This window comes from Diuraphis noxia, unplaced genomic scaffold (assembly GCF_037042655.1).
Source record: "Diuraphis noxia isolate RWA-SAM2 unplaced genomic scaffold, SU_Dnox_SAM2 contig0002, whole genome shotgun sequence".
Taxonomy (NCBI): Eukaryota; Metazoa; Arthropoda; class Insecta; order Hemiptera; family Aphididae; genus Diuraphis; species Diuraphis noxia.
The window spans coordinates 50,687,710-50,707,301 of NW_028301712.1; the positions used below are offsets into that span (position 1 = coordinate 50,687,710).

Genomic DNA, 19,592 nt, shown 5'->3' on the forward strand with positions numbered 1-19,592 from the left:
AGATTTTGGATTGAAGGTTTGCTGTTGTGATGAATTGGATGATGTCTGTTATGGCCTTGGGATGATTTTGAAGTATTTCGGAGAGTGATTCGGAAAGGTTGAGGCTTGATCGGATGTTGTGGTATGTGCGGCATTCGGTGAGTAAGTGTTTAATGGTAATTTGGACGCCGCATGATGCGCATGTTGGAGGATCTTCTTTAGCCATTAAAAAACTGTGCGAAATTTGAGAGTGGCCGATTCTCAGTCTCGTTATGATGACTTCGAATTTTCTGGGTGTTTCGATGGGAAATGTCCAATTGTCTGTGTTGTGTTTTATTTGATTAAGTTTGGTGGAGTAAGATAACCATTGCTGGTGCCATCTTAGATGACATTTGTTAGTTATCAGTGCTTGTATGTCCCTGTATGCGATGATATTGATGGGAGACGATAGTGTAGAGGTTATTGCAGTTTTAGCGGCAAAGTCGGCGCGCTCGTTTTCAATGATGTTGGAGTGACCGGAGATCCAGCAAAGTTTGATTTTGAAGTTATTGTTTTTCTGTAGAGTATATATTTTGTTTTGAATATGAAGACCGATGTCTGTTGGGTTATTGGTATTGTTAATATTGTTGATGGCGCTGAGGGAGTCAGTGAATATGATGTTGTCTTGGAGCTGGTGAACGGTTATTAAATCGAGGGCTTTGATTATTGCGAATGATTCAGCTGTGAAGACGGAGCAGGCACTGGGGAGTTTGTACATGGATTCCATGTTATTCCAAATAACTGCAGCCCCGACCCCGGTAGGGCTTTTGGATACATCCGTGTATATTTTTTCGCTTTTTATGTTTTGTATTATGTGGAAATATTCTTGTTTATATATTGAAGGAGGGGTGTCTTTTTTTTTAAAAATGGAGAGATCAGTGTTTGCTACGTTGGGATTTGTCCATTGCGGAGTTAAGGGGGGAGAAATTGTTAATACATCTGAGATGACTAGATTGTTCTCCTGGAGTAGTGTTGTTAAAGTTTTAAATTTTGGATTGAAGTCGAGCGAAGGAAGAGTGTTAGCTAGCTTTAATTCGTGATTTAATGTTATTTTGAGTCTTCTTATATCAAGAGGAGGAGTACCTGATAGGTTGTAGATGCTCGGTATTGGACTAGAGCGATAGGCTCCAATTGACATACGAAGTCCGGAGTTGTGAATTGTATCTAGTTTTTTTGTAATCGATTTAGAAAAATAAAAGAAATACATAGTCACAATTTTTTTTTATAAGCATTCAAAGTTTGAATTTTTACAACATATTATGTAAAAATCACGAAAATTCGTAAATTATTTTATGCTAGAAATTCATAAAAAATTTTCCTTTTATATCTAAGATTTGAAAATTTAATACAAGGTGAATTATATATTTTTACAATAGCAATTGAAAAATAAAAGAAATATATAGTCACAATTTTTTTTTTATACGCATTTAAAGTTCAAATTTTGACTAAATACGTAAAAATTACGGCAATATTCAAATTATCTTAGATAGAAATTCATAAAAGTTTTCATTTTTAATTCTAAGATTTGAAAATTTAATACAAGGCTCCTAACATATTTTTACAATAGCAGTTGCAAAATAAAAGGAATACATAGCCACAATTTTTTTTTACAAGCATTCAAAGTTTGAATTTTGACAACATATGTAAAAATCACGAAAATTCGCAAATTATTTCAAACTAGAAATTCATAAAAATTTTTCTTTTTAAAACTAAGATTTGAAAATTTTTAATAATCTATAATATATCCTAGACAGATAAACCGTCTTCGCTCAGAATCGTTTTTCGTATACAATGATATAATATCATTGGATTCAAATTTAATTCCATCCATTACAGTAACCCACTTGTAACCTACTGTATAGCAGAGCGACATCCACGACTTACCCGCTGTTTTTAAAAATTAATATCGATCAAAATTTTATTTGTTAGGTAGAAAAGCTTGAAAATGTAATGCAAGATTCCTAACATATTGTTACAATAGGAGTTGAAAAATAAAATAACTTCATAGTCACAATTTTTTTTATAAGCATTCATGATTTGAATATTGACAAAATACGTAAAAATCACAAAAATTATCAAATTATTTTAAGCTAGATATTGATAAAAAATTTTATTTTTAAATCTAAGATTTGAAAATTTAATACAAGGTTCCTTTTAAGTTTGACAATACGACACCATCACATGATTAAAAAATAAATTCATTGACGCCACCTAATCTGTTTATACATATAATCAGCAATCAAGGAATTAATATATGTTGACACAAAATGTGTAAACATTGTCTTTGTTGTGAGGTGTGCATAATATTAGTGTGAGACTACTGAGAAACGATAATCAACTGTCATAGCAGACATACCGAACGGCGCGAGTAGAAGAAGACGCAATACCGGGTGATGTGTAGAAATTGAGCAATGCGTTCGATGATCTGATCTAATCGAACGGTTGATCCGGGAACAACACCAGAACTGCGCAAAACGACATGCGGTTTCCAAGTTAAATAACAGTGGCCGCAGCCCCACGCCCTTAATCGAAGTCATCCAGAAAAAATAACTCTCTATGCGGGGATACGTGACAGGTTACGTAGTTCGGTGTTCGGTGGTAAGACGCTCACTCGCATTCTTCGCAGCCCACCGACAGTATGCAGATCGAAAACCTATAGTGTATCAGTGGCATAAGTATCAGTTCCGCGGTACCACTTATTCGATCAACGTTTTGTTATTTTTTTTTTTTCTGTCATCCACATCACCGCTGCTGTCGTTACATAAAACACGAAATTATCACTCGGCGGATATCGTCACTCTCGAAGCCGCGTCATAACGGCATTTTTTTTGATACGTTCGTCTGCCGGAACGGTCGACGATAATATTTTGCAGTGGTGAGATATGACCATAGATAGGCAACTGCCGTCTTAGCTTTTTGAGCAATGATAACAGCGCTTCCAGTGTTTGATGTCAGATTTATAAAGGCGGCGGCGGCGGCTGGCTCATAATGCATTCCCGCTTTTTTTTGAATTTATCAATTGAAATTCTTTATTTTCTTTACCAATTTATTATTATTGATTGTAAAGCGATAGGAAAACAATAGAAATTAAAATAAATAAAATAAATTTATTAATATAAAACATTTAATCATAATAACAATGAATATTATAAAAAATGAATAATAAATAACTTGAAAAAACAAGAATAATACTGAACAATTTAAATATTATTTAACACTAAATTTAATGGCAATAAAAAAGGTAATGATTAATTGAATGATATACATTTTAAATTCATAAAATTCAATACAGATTTTACATTTAATTGTGCAATTTGCGCTGTTCTTATATTGAACAACATAATATAAATAATAAATACTATAAAAATAAGTAATAAATTAATTGAAACAACAATTATAAAAACAAGAATACTTAAAAAATTTAAATATTATTTGTCATTTTTAATTTATGACATTAGGAGATAATAATCAATTTAATTGTATACATTATAATTTCTTACTTTAATTTTTTTCTAAATTGAGGCCTTTTGGAAAATTTTTTGTATCTTAAAGATGCTAATAATTTTATTTGATCACTTTCTTTACTAGAGATATACATCTTTCCAGCTAATATTCGGTTGATATGTGTGCACCAGTTATGGACAAAAAGTTTAATTGCAAATTCTACAAATATTTTACCAAATTCTGGTTTGTGAGTTGTGCACGATACAATGTTGGTATCAATAGTAGTTTTGATAATTTTAACTAATTCACATTTTAACAATGAATGATGACATATACTTGGTAAAAACTTATAAATAATATCAATAGTGTTTTGGACAAGTTGACAAAATGTTGTATTGGGATATTTAAGATTTAATTTCCCATTTAATTGGTAATCCCTGCTTTTAACAAGATCATGCTGTTCTGTTGGAGTTGACGTGCAGATTTCCTTTAAGCACTTTGAACAATCTTTGAGGAACACTGTATTAAGTTTTTTACAAATGTATCCAGCTATATAAGTATTGGTTTGTTGTTGAAGTTGAGTGTGTGTAATTTCTATTTGTGGTTTTTCTCGCAGTTTTCCATCAGAAACCCTGTCTTGTAATGGTTCCGTCACCTCTGCTTGGAACATTTCATTTGAGTAAGCCTCAAATAAAGTTTGAAATGACATCAGCCTACTATTACCTTGGTCATCTTCACAGTTGCTGCCAGGCGAGTGACTTGACAGGAAATTGTTCAAGACCAGAGTTCTGTATGAACTTGCAAACATCTGGTAGTTAGGATTATTATTCCTGTAACCTAGAGCACGCAAAGCACCAAACATATTCTCCAATGGATCTTGATTGAAGTTTCTTAATAGTAGAGAATGCACACCATTAGTATCCATTACTTTGACTACATTTTGAAATCCTGAGAAAATAGACACAAAAATGTATATAACAAATTGAATGATATAAATATATTTATGTTTTCATATAATTATAAATTAATTACCTTTCAAAGTTAGTATCCAATTTTTAACTGTAGGAGGCTGAGGTTTACATTTCTGTTTTGTTAAACTGTCAACAAAGTACATGGTTTGCATCACTTTAATTGCATTTGAGAAATTACATCTAAAAAAAATTATTAATTTTTGTATTACATTGGATTAGAAAATTAACTAACTAGTTATGTTAGAAAGTTAAAAATAATTATCTTTTTACCTAGTTTATGCTTAGTGTCATAGTGTATACTTATCCAAAAGTAAGTTTGTGTAGGTCTTTGTGGTTATTTATCATTTATTATAAAGATAATTTAGCTCTAACATTGTACAAAAATATTATGATATTTATCTTAATGACTTATGTGTGTTGTAATTTTCCTTGATAAAATGTAATAGTTAAACAAAAATAACAAAAATAAAAGGTGGGTATATACATTATACATAGACAAGTAGGTATACATTAAATATTATCATTGATTAAATGTATTTATATTTTACAACTTACCAGAATTAAATTATAATAACTAACTTAAAATCATAAATGTATAAATGTATTATAATTCTATTTGTCATCGGGACATGACAGATTTACAAATATAGTGAAAACATAATGTTTTTTGACTTTAAATTGCCTATCTATTGGCAATTGAAAAATTGACTTCTAAAATTTATTTGACTACTTTTTAATTGCCTATTAATTTTTCCCACATAATACAATTATTTTGTAATCATACATAATTCCTATAACCTAAATTATTAAACGAAAATAGTATTGTTTATGTTAATTTTTGTGATGAACTACGAATTGGTAATCACAGGGCTATAGATAATATCGACAGCCATGTTTAAACACAAATTACAGCAATGACCACGATTAAAGATATACAGGTTGCACATCGCCCTATAGTAAACCACTTCCAGACTGATTTACAAAGTGACTATAAAAATCAGCTGTTAATTAACCAGTGGCGCCCATGTGACGAAATTTAGAACTAATTTTAAACTATATTACATATTATTATGGGTGAACGGCCACCTAGATCCCCGTCCAAATAGATCCCCATGATCTAAATGACACTAAGGGATCTAATTGACAGGGGATCTAAATAACCATAGGGAACTAATTGACAATATACTAGCCGGGGATCTAAATTACCCATTTTGCGTTTAGATCTCCCTTGATCTACTAGATACCCCTTTTATGGCGGTAATTCAAAATAACATTATAAATTAAACTTATATTTTATATTTTTGTTTACTATTGTTTTTTTGCTAAACAAATGATTAATTTAATTTGAATATGTATTATAAATCATAATATTAGGTATTACATAACTATGTCTTCATATTAATATAATACTCTCAATTTATAAGACTATAAGAGAATAGTTAGTACATTTTTATTATTTACAATAAATGCTCTAAAATCAAGGTTACTCAACTCTCTTAAAGTCTTATTAGTCTTAATATCACATACAACTATAAAAACACATACAAATGTATATTTAATGGACCAATTATGATTTATGAACCACGATATTATGATCAAAAGTTAGTTATCTCACCACTGATTCTTTAAAATGTTTAGTGATTATTCATGCAGCAACATGGTGTGTAGACGTGTAATGTGTTAGCCTATATAATTTAAGAGGACGCCGCACCGAAAGCGAAACGCATACAACGACCGAGAGAAACGACGTTTAAGCCGCGCCCACTACACATTGTCGGCTGCCGGCCGACGATAGTGCTCATTCGGGAGCGATGTTTATTATTTTATCGACCTCCGTCTATGACGGATCTAGTAAATATACAGTGCATAAACGTCGTATATTATGCTGCATTGCCGCCGCGGCGAACCGTAATCATTTTAATATTCGCGCGTACCTACGTAGCTTGTATTTATTGCATTATTAAATACTTACTTCATAAAAAATATATTCAATACAGTAAATAATATCTAATTTATAACTGTAACCTAAACTACATCGGTCATCTATTATTTATAAGGTCCTACCTATCTACTTATCTTACTTATAATAATTTGAAACCTACTATTTACTACAGTCGAATCGCGATAACTCGAACCTCGATGACTCGAAAAACTTGACAACTCGAATTGTGTTTTATTCCCCTAGAACATTATTCTCCTGTAAATTAGTTAGATATCTCGAATAATACATATCTCGAAGTGAATTTTTATCCCCTTTCAACTTCGAGTTATCGCGACTCGACTGTATTAACAAATAAGTAATAAGTAATATTTATAACCTAATTACTTTTTAAAATACAAGTAAAAATTATTTTATAGTTGAAAATTCATAAAATTTTAAGTATTTATACCTAAGATTTGAAAATTTGGTACCAGGTTGTCCATAATTTTTTTTTCGAATATTTGTAAAAAAAACTACCGCACTAAAACCAATACATATTATATATTATTATTTATTTTTCAGTTTTTAAGCTGAAACAGTTTAAAAATATTAAATTAAAAAAAAAATTAGGTATAGCAATTTAGAATACAAAAATTATTTACAATATACATCAAAGTTAATACATTCAATTTAGGTATTTTTTTTTAGATTTTTTATTGATTTATTTTTATTTTTAGTTGTTGAGCTTCAATGATTCTTGATGGTTCTCGAATATCTGACACTAATAGTCGCTTACCATATAACGGTTCTACTATTTCTGGCAATAAACAATCTATATAAAATCTGAAAAATAATTCAATACGATTATTTTTTTTTTGGCATAACAAATATTGTAGTAGGTATAAAATTAATTTTTTAATTTAAAAAAAGTGAACTGTAATAATACTTACGCAGTAAGTTTTCCAACCATTTTTGTTTCCCAAAACTCGGCATCATAAATTATTTTTTCTATATGTATCCATTTAGTTGCATACATAACAAAATAGCATAGTTGTCTCCTTGTAATGTGTAACTGCCCCATCACCTGATAATAATAACTATGGTCTCTTTTTAATTGCACAATCTGTTGACCATTATTTGTATGCAATAATGTGCAATATTGTAACTACAATTAAACAAAAATTAAATATATTTTATAATTTAAGACAAATTTAAAATTAGATGAATAAGTAATTAATATGTTACATATTATACGTATATTTAGTATGAAATAATTTACCAATTTATTATTAATTACTGCTTCGATTACATCGTTAGTATCTTTTGCAATATATGGACACTTGATTTCAAGAATAGCATCATTACCGATCATACCATCTGAAAATTAAAAATATAATAATATAAAAGTAAATATATAATTTTAATTAAATATATAACATCACGGACAGTGAAAATAAATAGGTAGGTACGATTTGTTAATAAAAAAAAATACTCATCATTCAGAGCTGAAATGGCCGAAAAACGTAGTCGTATATAACGTAATAATATTATAATCAGTTTTCCATCATGGCATAAAAGTATACAGTTGTGTAGTAAAATAAATCAAAAAAGTGTAGTTATTTAGATTTTCTATTTTTGTACTTAGGTATCATAGTATAATCTATTTTTTTAAGATTACCAAAGAATGTTGCCTACTTGATAAATATCGATTCATCATCGTTCTATTTCAAAAAAAAAAAAAAATAAAACACTTATAATTTTTTGTTAATCCATTGCGATATAGCCTCCCAAAATTGGATGATTAAGTTAGGTTAGTATTAAGTTTGGGAGGCTAAACCTAGTCAATGGATTAACGAAAAATAAAAAATATTAAACGAGAAAAATCATTAAAAAAATAGCTCTATTCTTTTATGAAATTTTAAGTATAGATTTGAAAATCAAAAGTTGATAGAGATTTACCTGATAAATATAAAAAAAATATAGAGTTTTAGAACAGCATAAAGCCAAATTTTAATAAAAAATATTTGATAAAAGTAAATAGTTTTTAGAAATAACTATAAAACAACGCTTCATTTCATTTTCTTTTAACAAAAGGTAATTCAACCTACTGTACTAGGCCACGTATTTCAAAAATTATACATAATATGTTTTGAATGCCTATAGCATCTTTCACATGTTTATTATTATTGTACAAACAATTTGTGTACATAGCTGATTTCGTTTTCTAACTGTAATAGAATATTTTTCGCTAAATTTTATACATCAAAACTAAAACTTAAAAAAGTATAATTACTATAATAGATATATTTTTTAGATTAAAAAAAAAATAAAATTAGTTTTTTTAAATTATTTTTTCCTATATTATTTTATATTTCTCAGTGAAAACTATTTATAATTTAGTGAAAGGTTCTTATAAAAAAACTTATTTATACATGTATTTGCGTACGGCGTGAAAGTTATCCGCTGGTGGAATGTTATTATAAAATATTATATAAGCACCTGAATTACAATTATTTAAGGCTGCTGAGCATTCGTAGGACTCTGCTCCGTGTCCAAAGGAGTTTCACAGTGTACAAATACCACTGGAATGCTCACGTCTGCAACTCCATGGTACAGAACTTTCCGGACAAGAGGGGACGGAAAACCTGTCGTTCGACCAGTTAATAATTGTTCCAACGATTATTTTATCGTCATTATTTCACGGGCACGAGGACGAATAATATTTCGATTTTTATTTAGCGATTACTGCATGGTCGTTCATTTTCCGCGTATAAATATTATCTACAATTATATTAAACGCGAACATTTTTTCTTTACTTCCATCAGTAAATAACTGAGAAAATGTATTATAATGTAATAAAAATAACAAAAAATCGGGCTGTCATTGACTAACAGCTAGGTACCTAAAAGAAAAAAAAACAAAATACGTATCATTCGTATCATGCTAATTAATTTTAATTTTCTATATATTATACATAAAATCGTATTCTTAGTTATATATCGCTACAGCTTACATAGTATTTTGTGACGTATAGCATTGTAAACAAACATCAAAATAAGTACAGTTTTTCTATAAGAATAATATATGGTATATTTATATATATCAGGGCTTAAAACCGTTATCAATAAAGTCGGTAATCGGCTCCGTCAGGAGCCTAAAATTTTTGAAAACAGGTAACTGGTTATCGTTTAATTGTGATATTTTGGTAACCGGTAACCGTTTCCATAAAGATATTTCAAACACTATAATAACCGTTAATCGTTTAAAAACCGTTGATAAGATTTTTTAGTAATCGGTTACCGGTTAAAACCGGTTTTAAAAAAATCATTTTTTCAGTTTTTTATCATATTTTTAAAACAGTTTATTTAGGGCATTCGTGGGTTGATAACAAAAGTATTATTATTTAATGCATAATCAAAAACTTAATATGCTTTAATTTGGTCGGATTTCCTTCAATAATTTAAATATTTATTTTTTCAAACTACTTTGAAGTTTAAACTGTTTAAACTTTAAGCTTTAAAGCATATGATCGAAATAATGGCGATCTTAATAAATAAAAAAAAAATTTTTATTGTAATAATTTTCTTATTTATAACATTATAATTGTAAGAAACTGAAAAAATAATTAATTTTTCAAGATGACACCAAGAGTGAAATATTGACACAGATCTTTTTGGTAATAACTGGAGTTAGGATGTTGATGACCTAAAAAACACTCAAAAATTCCCTAAAAAAAATGCAAAAATGCCCTAATAACTTCAAAAAATGACCTTAAAAATGATCTAAAATACTAATTAAGTAAGTAAAAAAACTCATTTATAAATAATAATTTTTATTAGAGATATGGGTATGATAATGGGTGTAATAGTAATTTAAAATATGAATTATAAATAAATTTCAATACTAATCAGCGCGCGGGGACGAAGGTCGACGACGAAGTTTATGACAGTATTTATAATATTATATAGTTATACACTTATATCTATTTATATAATATATGTGATATTCATAACAGATAAGCAATATTCGACAGATATTAATTGTGTAAAAAAATTTAAAAATAGCTGGAAAATTAAATTTAACTATAATGTTATCAGGACATAATTCAATTAATAAATTCCACGAAAAAACCGTTGATTTATTGGTCGGGATTCGGTTTTGTTTATAAAACTGGGATTGAAAATACGAGGTAACCGCTTTGATGTTAATATTTAGATATTTACCTTGATTACCGATTAACAATAACCGCTTCCAGGATTACAAAACTAAAAGCGATTACCGGGTTTCGGTTCTCAAATATACGGGTTTATACCGGTTTTCGTTACAAATTGGTTACCGGTTTTAAGCCCTGATATATATATAACATCACGGACAGTGAAAATAAATAGGTAGGTACGATTTGTTAATAAAAAAAAATACTCATCATTCAGAGCTGAAATGGCCGAAAAACGTAGTCGTATATAACGTAATAATATTATAATCAGTTTTCCATCATGGCATAAAAGTATACAGTTGTGTAGTAAAATAAATCAAAAAAGTGTAGTTATTTAGATTTTCTATTTTTGTACTTAGGTATCATAGTATAATCTATTTTCTCAAGATTACCAAAGAATGTTGCCTACTTGATAAATATCGATTCATCATCGTTCTATTTCAAAAAAAATAAAACACTCATAATTTTTTGTTAATCCATTGCGATATAGCCTCCCAAAATTGGATGATTAAGTTAGGTTAGTATTAAGTTTGGGAGGCTAAACCTAGTCAATGGATAAACGAAAAATAAAAATAGTAAACGTGAAAATTCATTAAAAAAATAGCTCTATTCGCTTATGAAATTCTAAGTATAGATTTGAAAATCAAAAGTTGATAGAGATTTACCTGATAAATATAAAAAAAATATAGAGTTTTAGAACAGCATAAAGCAAAATTTTAATAAAAAATATTTGATAAAAGTAAATAGTTTTTAGAAATAACTATAAAACAACGCTTTATTTCATTTTCTTTTAACAAAAGTTAATTCAACCTACTGTACTAGGCCACGTATTTCAAAAATTATACATAATATGTTTTGAATGCCTATAGCATCTTTCACATGTTTATTATTATTGTACAAACAATTTGTGTACATAGCTGATTTCGTTTTCTAACTGTAATAGAATATTTTTCGCTGAATTTTATACATCAAAACTAAAACTTAAAAAAGTATAATTACTATAATAGATATATTTTTTAGATTAAAAAAAAAATAAAATTAGTTTTTTTAAATTATTTTTTCCTATATTATTTTATATTTCTCAGTGAAAACTATTTATAATTTAGTGAAAGGTTCTAATAAAAAAACTTATTTATACATGTATTTGCGTACGGCGTGAAAGTTATCCGCTGGTGGAATGTTATTATAAAATATTATATAAGCACCTGAATTACAATTATTTAAGGCTGCTGAGCATTCGTAGGACTCTGCTCCGTGTCCAAAGGAGTTTCACAGTGTACAAATACCACTGGAATGCTCACGTCTGCAACTCCATGGTACAGAACTTTCCGGACAAGAGGGGACGGAAAACCTGTCGTTCGACCAGTTAATAATTGTTCCAACGATTATTTTATCATCATTATTTCACGGGCACGAGGACGAATAATATTTCGATTTTTATTTAGCGATTACTGCATGGTCGTTCATTTTCCGCGTATAAATATTATCTACAATATTATTAAACGCGAACATTTTTTCTTTACTTCAATCAGTAAATAACTGAGAAAATGTATTATAATATAATAAAAATAACAAAAAATCGGGCTGTCATTGACTAACAGCTAGGTACCTAAAAGAAAAAAAAACAAAATACGTATCATTCGTATCATGCTAATTAATTTTAATTTTCTATATATTATACATAAAATCGTATTCTTAGTTATATATCGCTACAGCTTACATAGTATTTTGTGACGTATAGCATTGTAAACAAACATCAAAATAAGTACAGTTTTTCTATAAGAATAATATATGGTATATTTATATATATCAGGGCTTAAAACCGTTATCAATAAAGTCGGTAATCGGCTCCGTCAGGAGCCTAAAATTTTTGAAAACAGGTAACTGGTTATCGTTTTATTGTGATATTTTGGTAACCGGTAACCGTTTCCATAAAGATATTTCAAACACTATAATAACCGTTAATCGTTTAAAAACCGTTGATAAGATTTTTTAGTAATCGGTTACCGGTTAAAACCGGTTTTAAAAAAATCATTTTTTTCAGTTTTTTATCATATTTTTAAAACAGTTTATTAAGGGCATTCGTGGGTTGATAACAAAAGTATTATTATTTAATGCATAATCAAAAACTTAATATGCTTTAATTTGGTCGGATTTCCTTCAATAATTTAAATATTTATTTTTTCAAACCACTTTGAAGTTTAAACTGTTTAAACTTTAAGCTTTAAAGCATATGATCGAAATAATGGCGATCTTAATAAATAAAAAAAAAAATTTTATTGTAATAATTTTCTTATTTATAACATTATAATTGTAAGAAACTGAAAAAATAATTAATTTTTCAAGATGACACCAAGAGTGAAATATTGACACAGATCTTTTTGGTAATAACTGGAGTTAGGATGTTGATGACCTAAAAAACACTCAAAAATTCCCTAAAAAAAATGCAAAAATGCCCTAATAACTTCAAAAAATGACCTTAAAAATGATCTAAAATACTAATTAAGTAAGTAAAAAAACTCATTTATAAATAATAATTTTTATTAGAGATATGGGTATGATAATGGGTGTAATAGTAATTTAAAATATGAATTATAAATAAATTTCAATACTAATCAGCGCGCGGGGACGAAGGTCGACGACGAAGTTTATGACAGTATTTATAATATTATATAGTTATACACTTATATCTATTTATATAATATATGTGATATTCACAACAGATAAGCAATACTCGACGGATATTAATTGTGTAAAAAAATTTAAAAATAGCTGGAAAATTAAATTTAACTATAATGTTATCAGGACATAATTCAATTAATAAATTCCATGAAAAAACCGTTGATTTTTTGGTCGGGATTCGGTTTTGTTTATAAAACTGGGATTGAAAATACGAGGTAACCGCTTTGATGTTAATATTTAGATATTTACCTTGATTACCGATTAACAATAACCGCTTCCAGGATTACAAAACTAAAAGCGATTACCGGGTTTCGGTTTTCAAATATACGGGTTTATACCGGTTTTCGTTACAAACCGGTTACCGTTTTTAAGCCCTGATATATATATAACATCACGGATAGTGAAAATAAATAGGTAGGTACGATTTGTTAATAAAAAAAAATACTCATCATTCAGAGCTGAAATGGCCGAAAAACGTAGTCGTATATAACGTAATAATATTATAATCAGTTTTCCATCATGGCATAAAAGTATACAGTTGTGTAGTAAAATAAATCAAAAAAGTGTAGTTATTTAGATTTTCTATTTTTGTACTTAGGTATCATAGTACAATCTATTTTCTCAAGATTACCAAAGAATGTTGCCTACTTGATAAATATCGATTCATCATCGTTCTATTTCAAAAAAAAAAAAAAATAAAACACTTATAATTTTTTGTTAATCCATTGCGATATAGCCTCCCAAAATTGGATGATTAAGTTAGGTTAGTATTAAGTTTGGGAGGCTAAACCTAGTCAATGGATAAACGAAAAATAAAAATATTAAACGTGAAAATTCATTAAAAAAATAGCTCTATTCGTTTATGAAATTTTAAGTATAGATTTGAAAATCAAAAGTTGATAGAGATTTACCTGATAAATATAAAAAAAATATCGAGTTTTAGAACAGCATAAAGCAAAATTTTAATAAAAAATATTTGATAAAAGTAAATAGTTTTTAGAAATAACTTTAAAACAACGCTTTATTTCATTTTCTTTTAACAAAAGTTAATTCAACCTACTGTACTAGGCCACGTATTTCAAAAATTATACATAATATGTTTTGAATGCCTATAGCATCTTTCACATGTTTATTATTATTGTACAAACAATTTGTGTACATAGCTGATTTCGTTTTCTAACTGTAATAGAATATTTTTCGCTGAATTTTATACATCAAAACTAAAACTTAAAAAAGTATAATTACTATAATAGATATATTTTTTAGATTAAAAAAAAAAATAAAATTATTTTTTTTAAATTATTTTTTCCTATATTATTTTATATTTCTCAGTGAAAACTATTTATAATTTAGTGAAAGGTTCTAATAAAAAAACTTATTTATTCATGTATTTGCGTACGGCGTGAAAGTTATCCGCTGGTGGAATGTTATTATAAAATATTATATAAGCACCTGAATTACAATTATTTAAGGCTGCTGAGCATTCGTAGGACTCTGCTCCGTGTCCAAAGGAGTTTCACAGTGTACAAATACCACTGGAATGCTCATGTCTGCAACTCCATGGTACAGAACTTTCCGGACAAGAGGGGACGGAAAACCTGTCGTTCGACCAGTTAATAATTGTTCCAACGATTATTTTATCGTCATTATTTCACGGGCACGAGGACGAATAATATTTCGATTTTTATTTAGCGATTACTGCATGGTCGTTCATTTTCCGCGTATAAATATTATCTACAATATTATTAAACGCGAACATTTTTTCTTTACTTCAATCAGTAAATAACTGAGAAAATGTATTATAATATAATAAAAATAACAAAAAATCGGGCTGTCATTGACTAACAGCTAGGTACCTAAAAGAAAAAAAAACAAAATACGTATCATTCGTATCATGCTAATTAATTTTAATTTTCTATATATTATACATAAAATCGTATTCTTAGTTATATATCGCTACAGCTTACATAGTATTTTGTGACGTATAGCATTGTAAACAAACATCAAAATAAGTACAGTTTTTCTATAAGAATAATATATGGTATATTTATATATATCAGGGCTTAAAACCGTTATCAATAAAGTCGGTAATCGGCTCCGTCAGGAGCCTAAAATTTTTGAAAACAGGTAACTGGTTATCGTTTTATTGTGATATTTTGGTAACCGGTAACCGTTTCCATAAAGATATTTCAAACACTATAATAACCGTTAATCGTTTAAAAACCGTTGATAAGATTTTTTAGTAATCGGTTACCGGTTAAAACCGGTTTTAAAAAAATCATTTTTTTCAGTTTTTTATCATATTTTTAAAACAGTTTATTAAGGGCATTCGTGGGTTGATAACAAAAGTATTATTATTTAATGCATAATCAAAAACTTAATATGCTTTAATTTGGTCGGATTTCCTTCAATAATTTAAATATTTATTTTTTCAAACCACTTTGAAGTTTAAACTGTTTAAACTTTAAGCTTTAAAGCATATGATCGAAATAATGGCGATCTTAATAAATAAAAAAAAAAATTTTATTGTAATAATTTTCTTATTTATAACATTATAATTGTAAGAAACTGAAAAAATAATTAATTTTTCAAGATGACACCAAGAGTGAAATATTGACACAGATCTTTTTGGTAATAACTGGAGTTAGGATGTTGATGACCTAAAAAACACTCAAAAATTCCCTAAAAAAAATGCAAAAATGCCCTAATAACTTCAAAAAATGACCTTAAAAATGATCTAAAATACTAATTAAGTAAGTAAAAAAACTCATTTATAAATAATAATTTTTATTAGAGATATGGGTATGATAATGGGTGTAATAGTAATTTAAAATATGAATTATAAATAAATTTCAATACTAATCAGCGCGCGGGGACGAAGGTCGACGACGAAGTTTATGACAGTATTTATAATATTATATAGTTATACACTTATATCTATTTATATAATATATGTGATATTCACAACAGATAAGCAATACTCGACGGATATTAATTGTGTAAAAAAATTTAAAAATAGCTGGAAAATTAAATTTAACTATAATGTTATCAGGACATAATTCAATTAATAAATTCCATGAAAAAACCGTTGATTTTTTGGTCGGGATTCGGTTTTGTTTATAAAACTGGGATTGAAAATACGAGGTAACCGCTTTGATGTTAATATTTAGATATTTACCTTGATTACCGATTAACAATAACCGCTTCCAGGATTACAAAACTAAAAGCGATTACCGGGTTTCGGTTCTCAAATATACGGGTTTATACCGGTTTTCGTTACAAACCGGTTACCGTTTTTAAGCCCTGATATATATATAACATCACGGATAGTGAAAATAAATAGGTAGGTACGATTTGTTAATAAAAAAAAATACTCATCATTCAGAGCTGAAATGGCCGAAAAACGTAGTCGTATATAACGTAATAATATTATAATCAGTTTTCCATCATGGCATAAAAGTATACAGTTGTGTAGTAAAATAAATCAAAAAAGTGTAGTTATTTAGATTTTCTATTTTTGTACTTAGGTATCATAGTATAATCTATTTTCTCAAGATTACCAAAGAATGTTGCCTACTTGATAAATATCGATTCATCATCGTTCTATTTCAAAAAAAAAAAAAATAAAACACTTATAATTTTTTGTTAATCCATTGCGATATAGCCTCCCAAAATTGGATGATTAAGTTAGGTTAGTATTAAGTTTGGGAGGCTAAACCTAGTCAATGGATAAACGAAAAATAAAAATATTAAACGTGAAAATTCATTAAAAAAATAGCTCTATTCGTTTATGAAATTTTAAGTATAGATTTGAAAATCAAAAGTTGATAGAGATTTACCTGATAAATATAAAAAAAAATATAGAGTTTTAGAACAGCATAAAGCAAAATTTTAATAAAAAATATTTGATAAAAGTAAATAGTTTTTAGAAATAACTATAAAACAACGCTTTATTTCATTTTCTTTTAACAAAAGTTAATTCAACCTACTGTACTAGGCCACGTATTTCAAAAATTATACATAATATGTTTTGAATGCCTATAGCATCTTTCACATGTTTATTATTATTGTACAAACAATTTGTGTACATAGCTGATTTCGTTTTCTAACTGTAATAGAATATTTTTCGCTGAATTTTATACATCAAAACTAAAACTTAAAAAAGTATAATTACTATAATACATATATTTTTTAGATTAAAAAAAAAATAAAATTAGTTTTTTTAAATTATTTTTTCCTATATTATTTTATATTTCTCAGTGAAAACTATTTATAATTTAGTGAAAGGTTCTAATAAAAAAACTTATTTATACATGTATTTGCGTACGGCGTGAAAGTTATCCGCTGGTGGAATGTTATTATAAAATATTATATAAGCACCTGAATTACAATTATTTAAGGCTGCTGAGCATTCGTAGGACTCTGCTACGTGTCCAAAGGAGTTTCACAGTGTACAAATACCACTGGAATGCTCACGTCTGCAACTCCATGGTACAGAACTTTCCGGACAAGAGGGGACGGAAAACCTGTCGTTCGACCAGTTAATAATTGTTCCAACGATTATTTTATCGTCATTATTTCACGGGCACGAGGACGAATAATATTTCGATTTTTATTTAGCGATTACTGCATGGTCGTTCATTTTCCGCGTATAAATATTATCTACAATATTATTAAACGCGAACATTTTTTCTTTACTTCAATCAGTAAATAACTGAGAAAATGTATTATAATATAATAAAAATAACAAAAAATCGGGCTGTCATTGACTAACAGCTAGGTACCTAAAAGAAAAAAAAACAAAATACGTATCATTCGTATCATGCTAATTAATTTTAATTTTCTATATATTATACATAAAATCGTATTCTTAGTTATATATCGCTACAGCTTACATAGTATTTTGTGACGTATAGCATTGTAAACAAACATCAAAATAAGTACAGTTTTTCTATAAGAATAATATATGGTATATTTATATATATCAGGGCTTAAAACCGTTATCAATAAAGTCGGTAATCGGCTCCGTCAGGAGCCTAAAATTTTTGAAAACAGGTAACTGGTTATCGTTTTATTGTGATATTTTGGTAACCGGTAACCGTTTCCATAAAGATATTTCAAACACTATAATAACCGTTAATCGTTTAAAAACCGTTGATAAGATTTTTTAGTAATCGGTTACCGGTTAAAACCGGTTTTAAAAAAATCATTTTTTTCAGTTTTTTATCATATTTTTAAAACAGTTTATTAAGGGCATTCGTGGGTTGATAACAAAAGTATTATTATTTAATGCATAATCAAAAACTTAATATGCTTTAATTTGGTCGGATTTCCTTCAATAATTTAAATATTTATTTTTTCAAACTACTTTGAAGTTTAAACTGTTTAAACTTTAAGCTTTAAAGCATATGATCGAAATAATGGCGATCTTAAAAAATAAAAAAAAAAATTTTATTGTAATTATTTTCTTATTTATAACATTATAATTGTAAGAAACTGAAAAAATAATTAATTTTTCAAGATGACACCAAGAGTGAAATATTGACACAGATCTTTTTGGTAATAACTGGAGTTAGGATGTTGATGACCTAAAAAACACTCAAAAATTCCCTAAAAAAAATGCAAAAATGCCCTAATAACTTCAAAAAATGACCTTAAAAATGATCTAAAATACTAATTAAGTAAGTAAAAAAACTCATTTATAAATAATAATTTTTATTAGAGATATGGGTATGATAATGGGTGTAATAGTAATTTAAAATATGAATTATAAATAAATTTCAATACTAATCAGCGCGCGGGGACGAAGGTCGACGACGAAGTTTATGACAGTATTTATAATATTATATAGTTATACACTTATATCTATTTATATAATATATGTGATATTCACAACAGATAAGCAATACTCGACGGATATTAATTGTGTAAAAAAATTTAAAAATAGCTGGAAAATTAAATTTAACTATAATGTTATCAGGACATAATTCAATTAATAAATTCCATGAAAAAACCGTTGATTTTTTGGTCGGGATTCGGTTTTGTTTATAAAACTGGGATTGAAAATACGAGGTAACCGCTTTGATGTTAATATTTAGATATTTACCTTGATTACCGATTAACAATAACCGCTTCCAGGATTACAAAACTAAAAGCGATTACCGGGTTTCGGTTTTCAAATATACGGGTTTATACCGGTTTTCGTTACAAACCGGTTACCGTTTTTAAGCCCTGATATATATATAACATCACGGATAGTGAAAATAAATAGGTAGGTACGATTTGTTAATAAAAAAAAATACTCATCATTCAGAGCTGAAATGGCCGAAAAACGTAGTCGTA

General features: G+C 27.9%; 2 protein-coding genes across 3 annotated transcripts; both read right to left on the reverse strand.

Annotated features, from left to right (window-relative positions):
• Positions 1 to 3,481: 3,481 nt before the first annotated feature.
• LOC149058630 (uncharacterized) lies at positions 3,482 to 6,943 on the reverse strand. 2 transcript variants are annotated; one of them, XM_089218945.1, is made up of 3 exons: positions 6,824 to 6,943; positions 4,495 to 4,613; positions 3,482 to 4,410 (listed from the first exon to the last, which is right to left on the reverse strand). In XM_089218945.1, the coding sequence occupies exons 2-3, from the start codon at positions 4,583 to 4,585 to the stop codon at positions 3,515 to 3,517; spliced, it is 987 nt and encodes a 328-aa protein (XP_089075071.1). In that variant the 5' UTR covers positions 4,586 to 4,613; positions 6,824 to 6,943; the 3' UTR covers positions 3,482 to 3,514. The 2 variants fall into 2 exon arrangements, with proteins under 2 accessions (XP_089075071.1, XP_089075072.1); XM_089218946.1 differs by lacking the exon at positions 6,824 to 6,943 and having other exon boundaries at positions 4,495 to 4,769.
• Positions 6,944 to 7,051: 108 nt separating this feature from the next.
• Positions 7,052 to 8,435, reverse strand: LOC149058631 (uncharacterized). The gene is made up of 5 exons (XM_089218947.1): positions 8,314 to 8,435; positions 8,050 to 8,075; positions 7,634 to 7,731; positions 7,305 to 7,519; positions 7,052 to 7,197 (listed from the first exon to the last, which is right to left on the reverse strand). Exons 2-5 carry the CDS (start codon positions 8,069 to 8,071, stop codon positions 7,068 to 7,070), a joined length of 465 nt encoding a protein of 154 aa, XP_089075073.1. The 5' UTR covers positions 8,072 to 8,075; positions 8,314 to 8,435; the 3' UTR covers positions 7,052 to 7,067.
• Between the last annotated feature and the right edge of the window lie 11,157 nt (positions 8,436 to 19,592).

Bases quoted from the DNA above. Each gene is read 5' to 3' on its own strand.
- LOC149058630 (XM_089218945.1), bottom strand. From the start codon at position 4,585: ATGCAAACCATGTACTTTGTTGACAGTTTAACAAAACAGAAATGTAAA. The intron at 4,411-4,494 runs GTAATTAATTTA...CTATTTTCTCAG, and splicing joins TTGGATACTAACTTTGAAAG to GATTTCAAAATGTAGTCAAA.
- LOC149058631 (XM_089218947.1), bottom strand. From the start codon at position 8,071: ATGATGAATCGATATTTATCAA. The intron at 7,732-8,049 runs GTAGGCAACATT...TTTAATTTTCAG, and splicing joins GATGAATCGATATTTATCAA to ATGGTATGATCGGTAATGAT. The intron at 7,520-7,633 runs GTAAATTATTTC...GTTTAATTGTAG, and splicing joins CAGTAATTAATAATAAATTG to TTACAATATTGCACATTATT.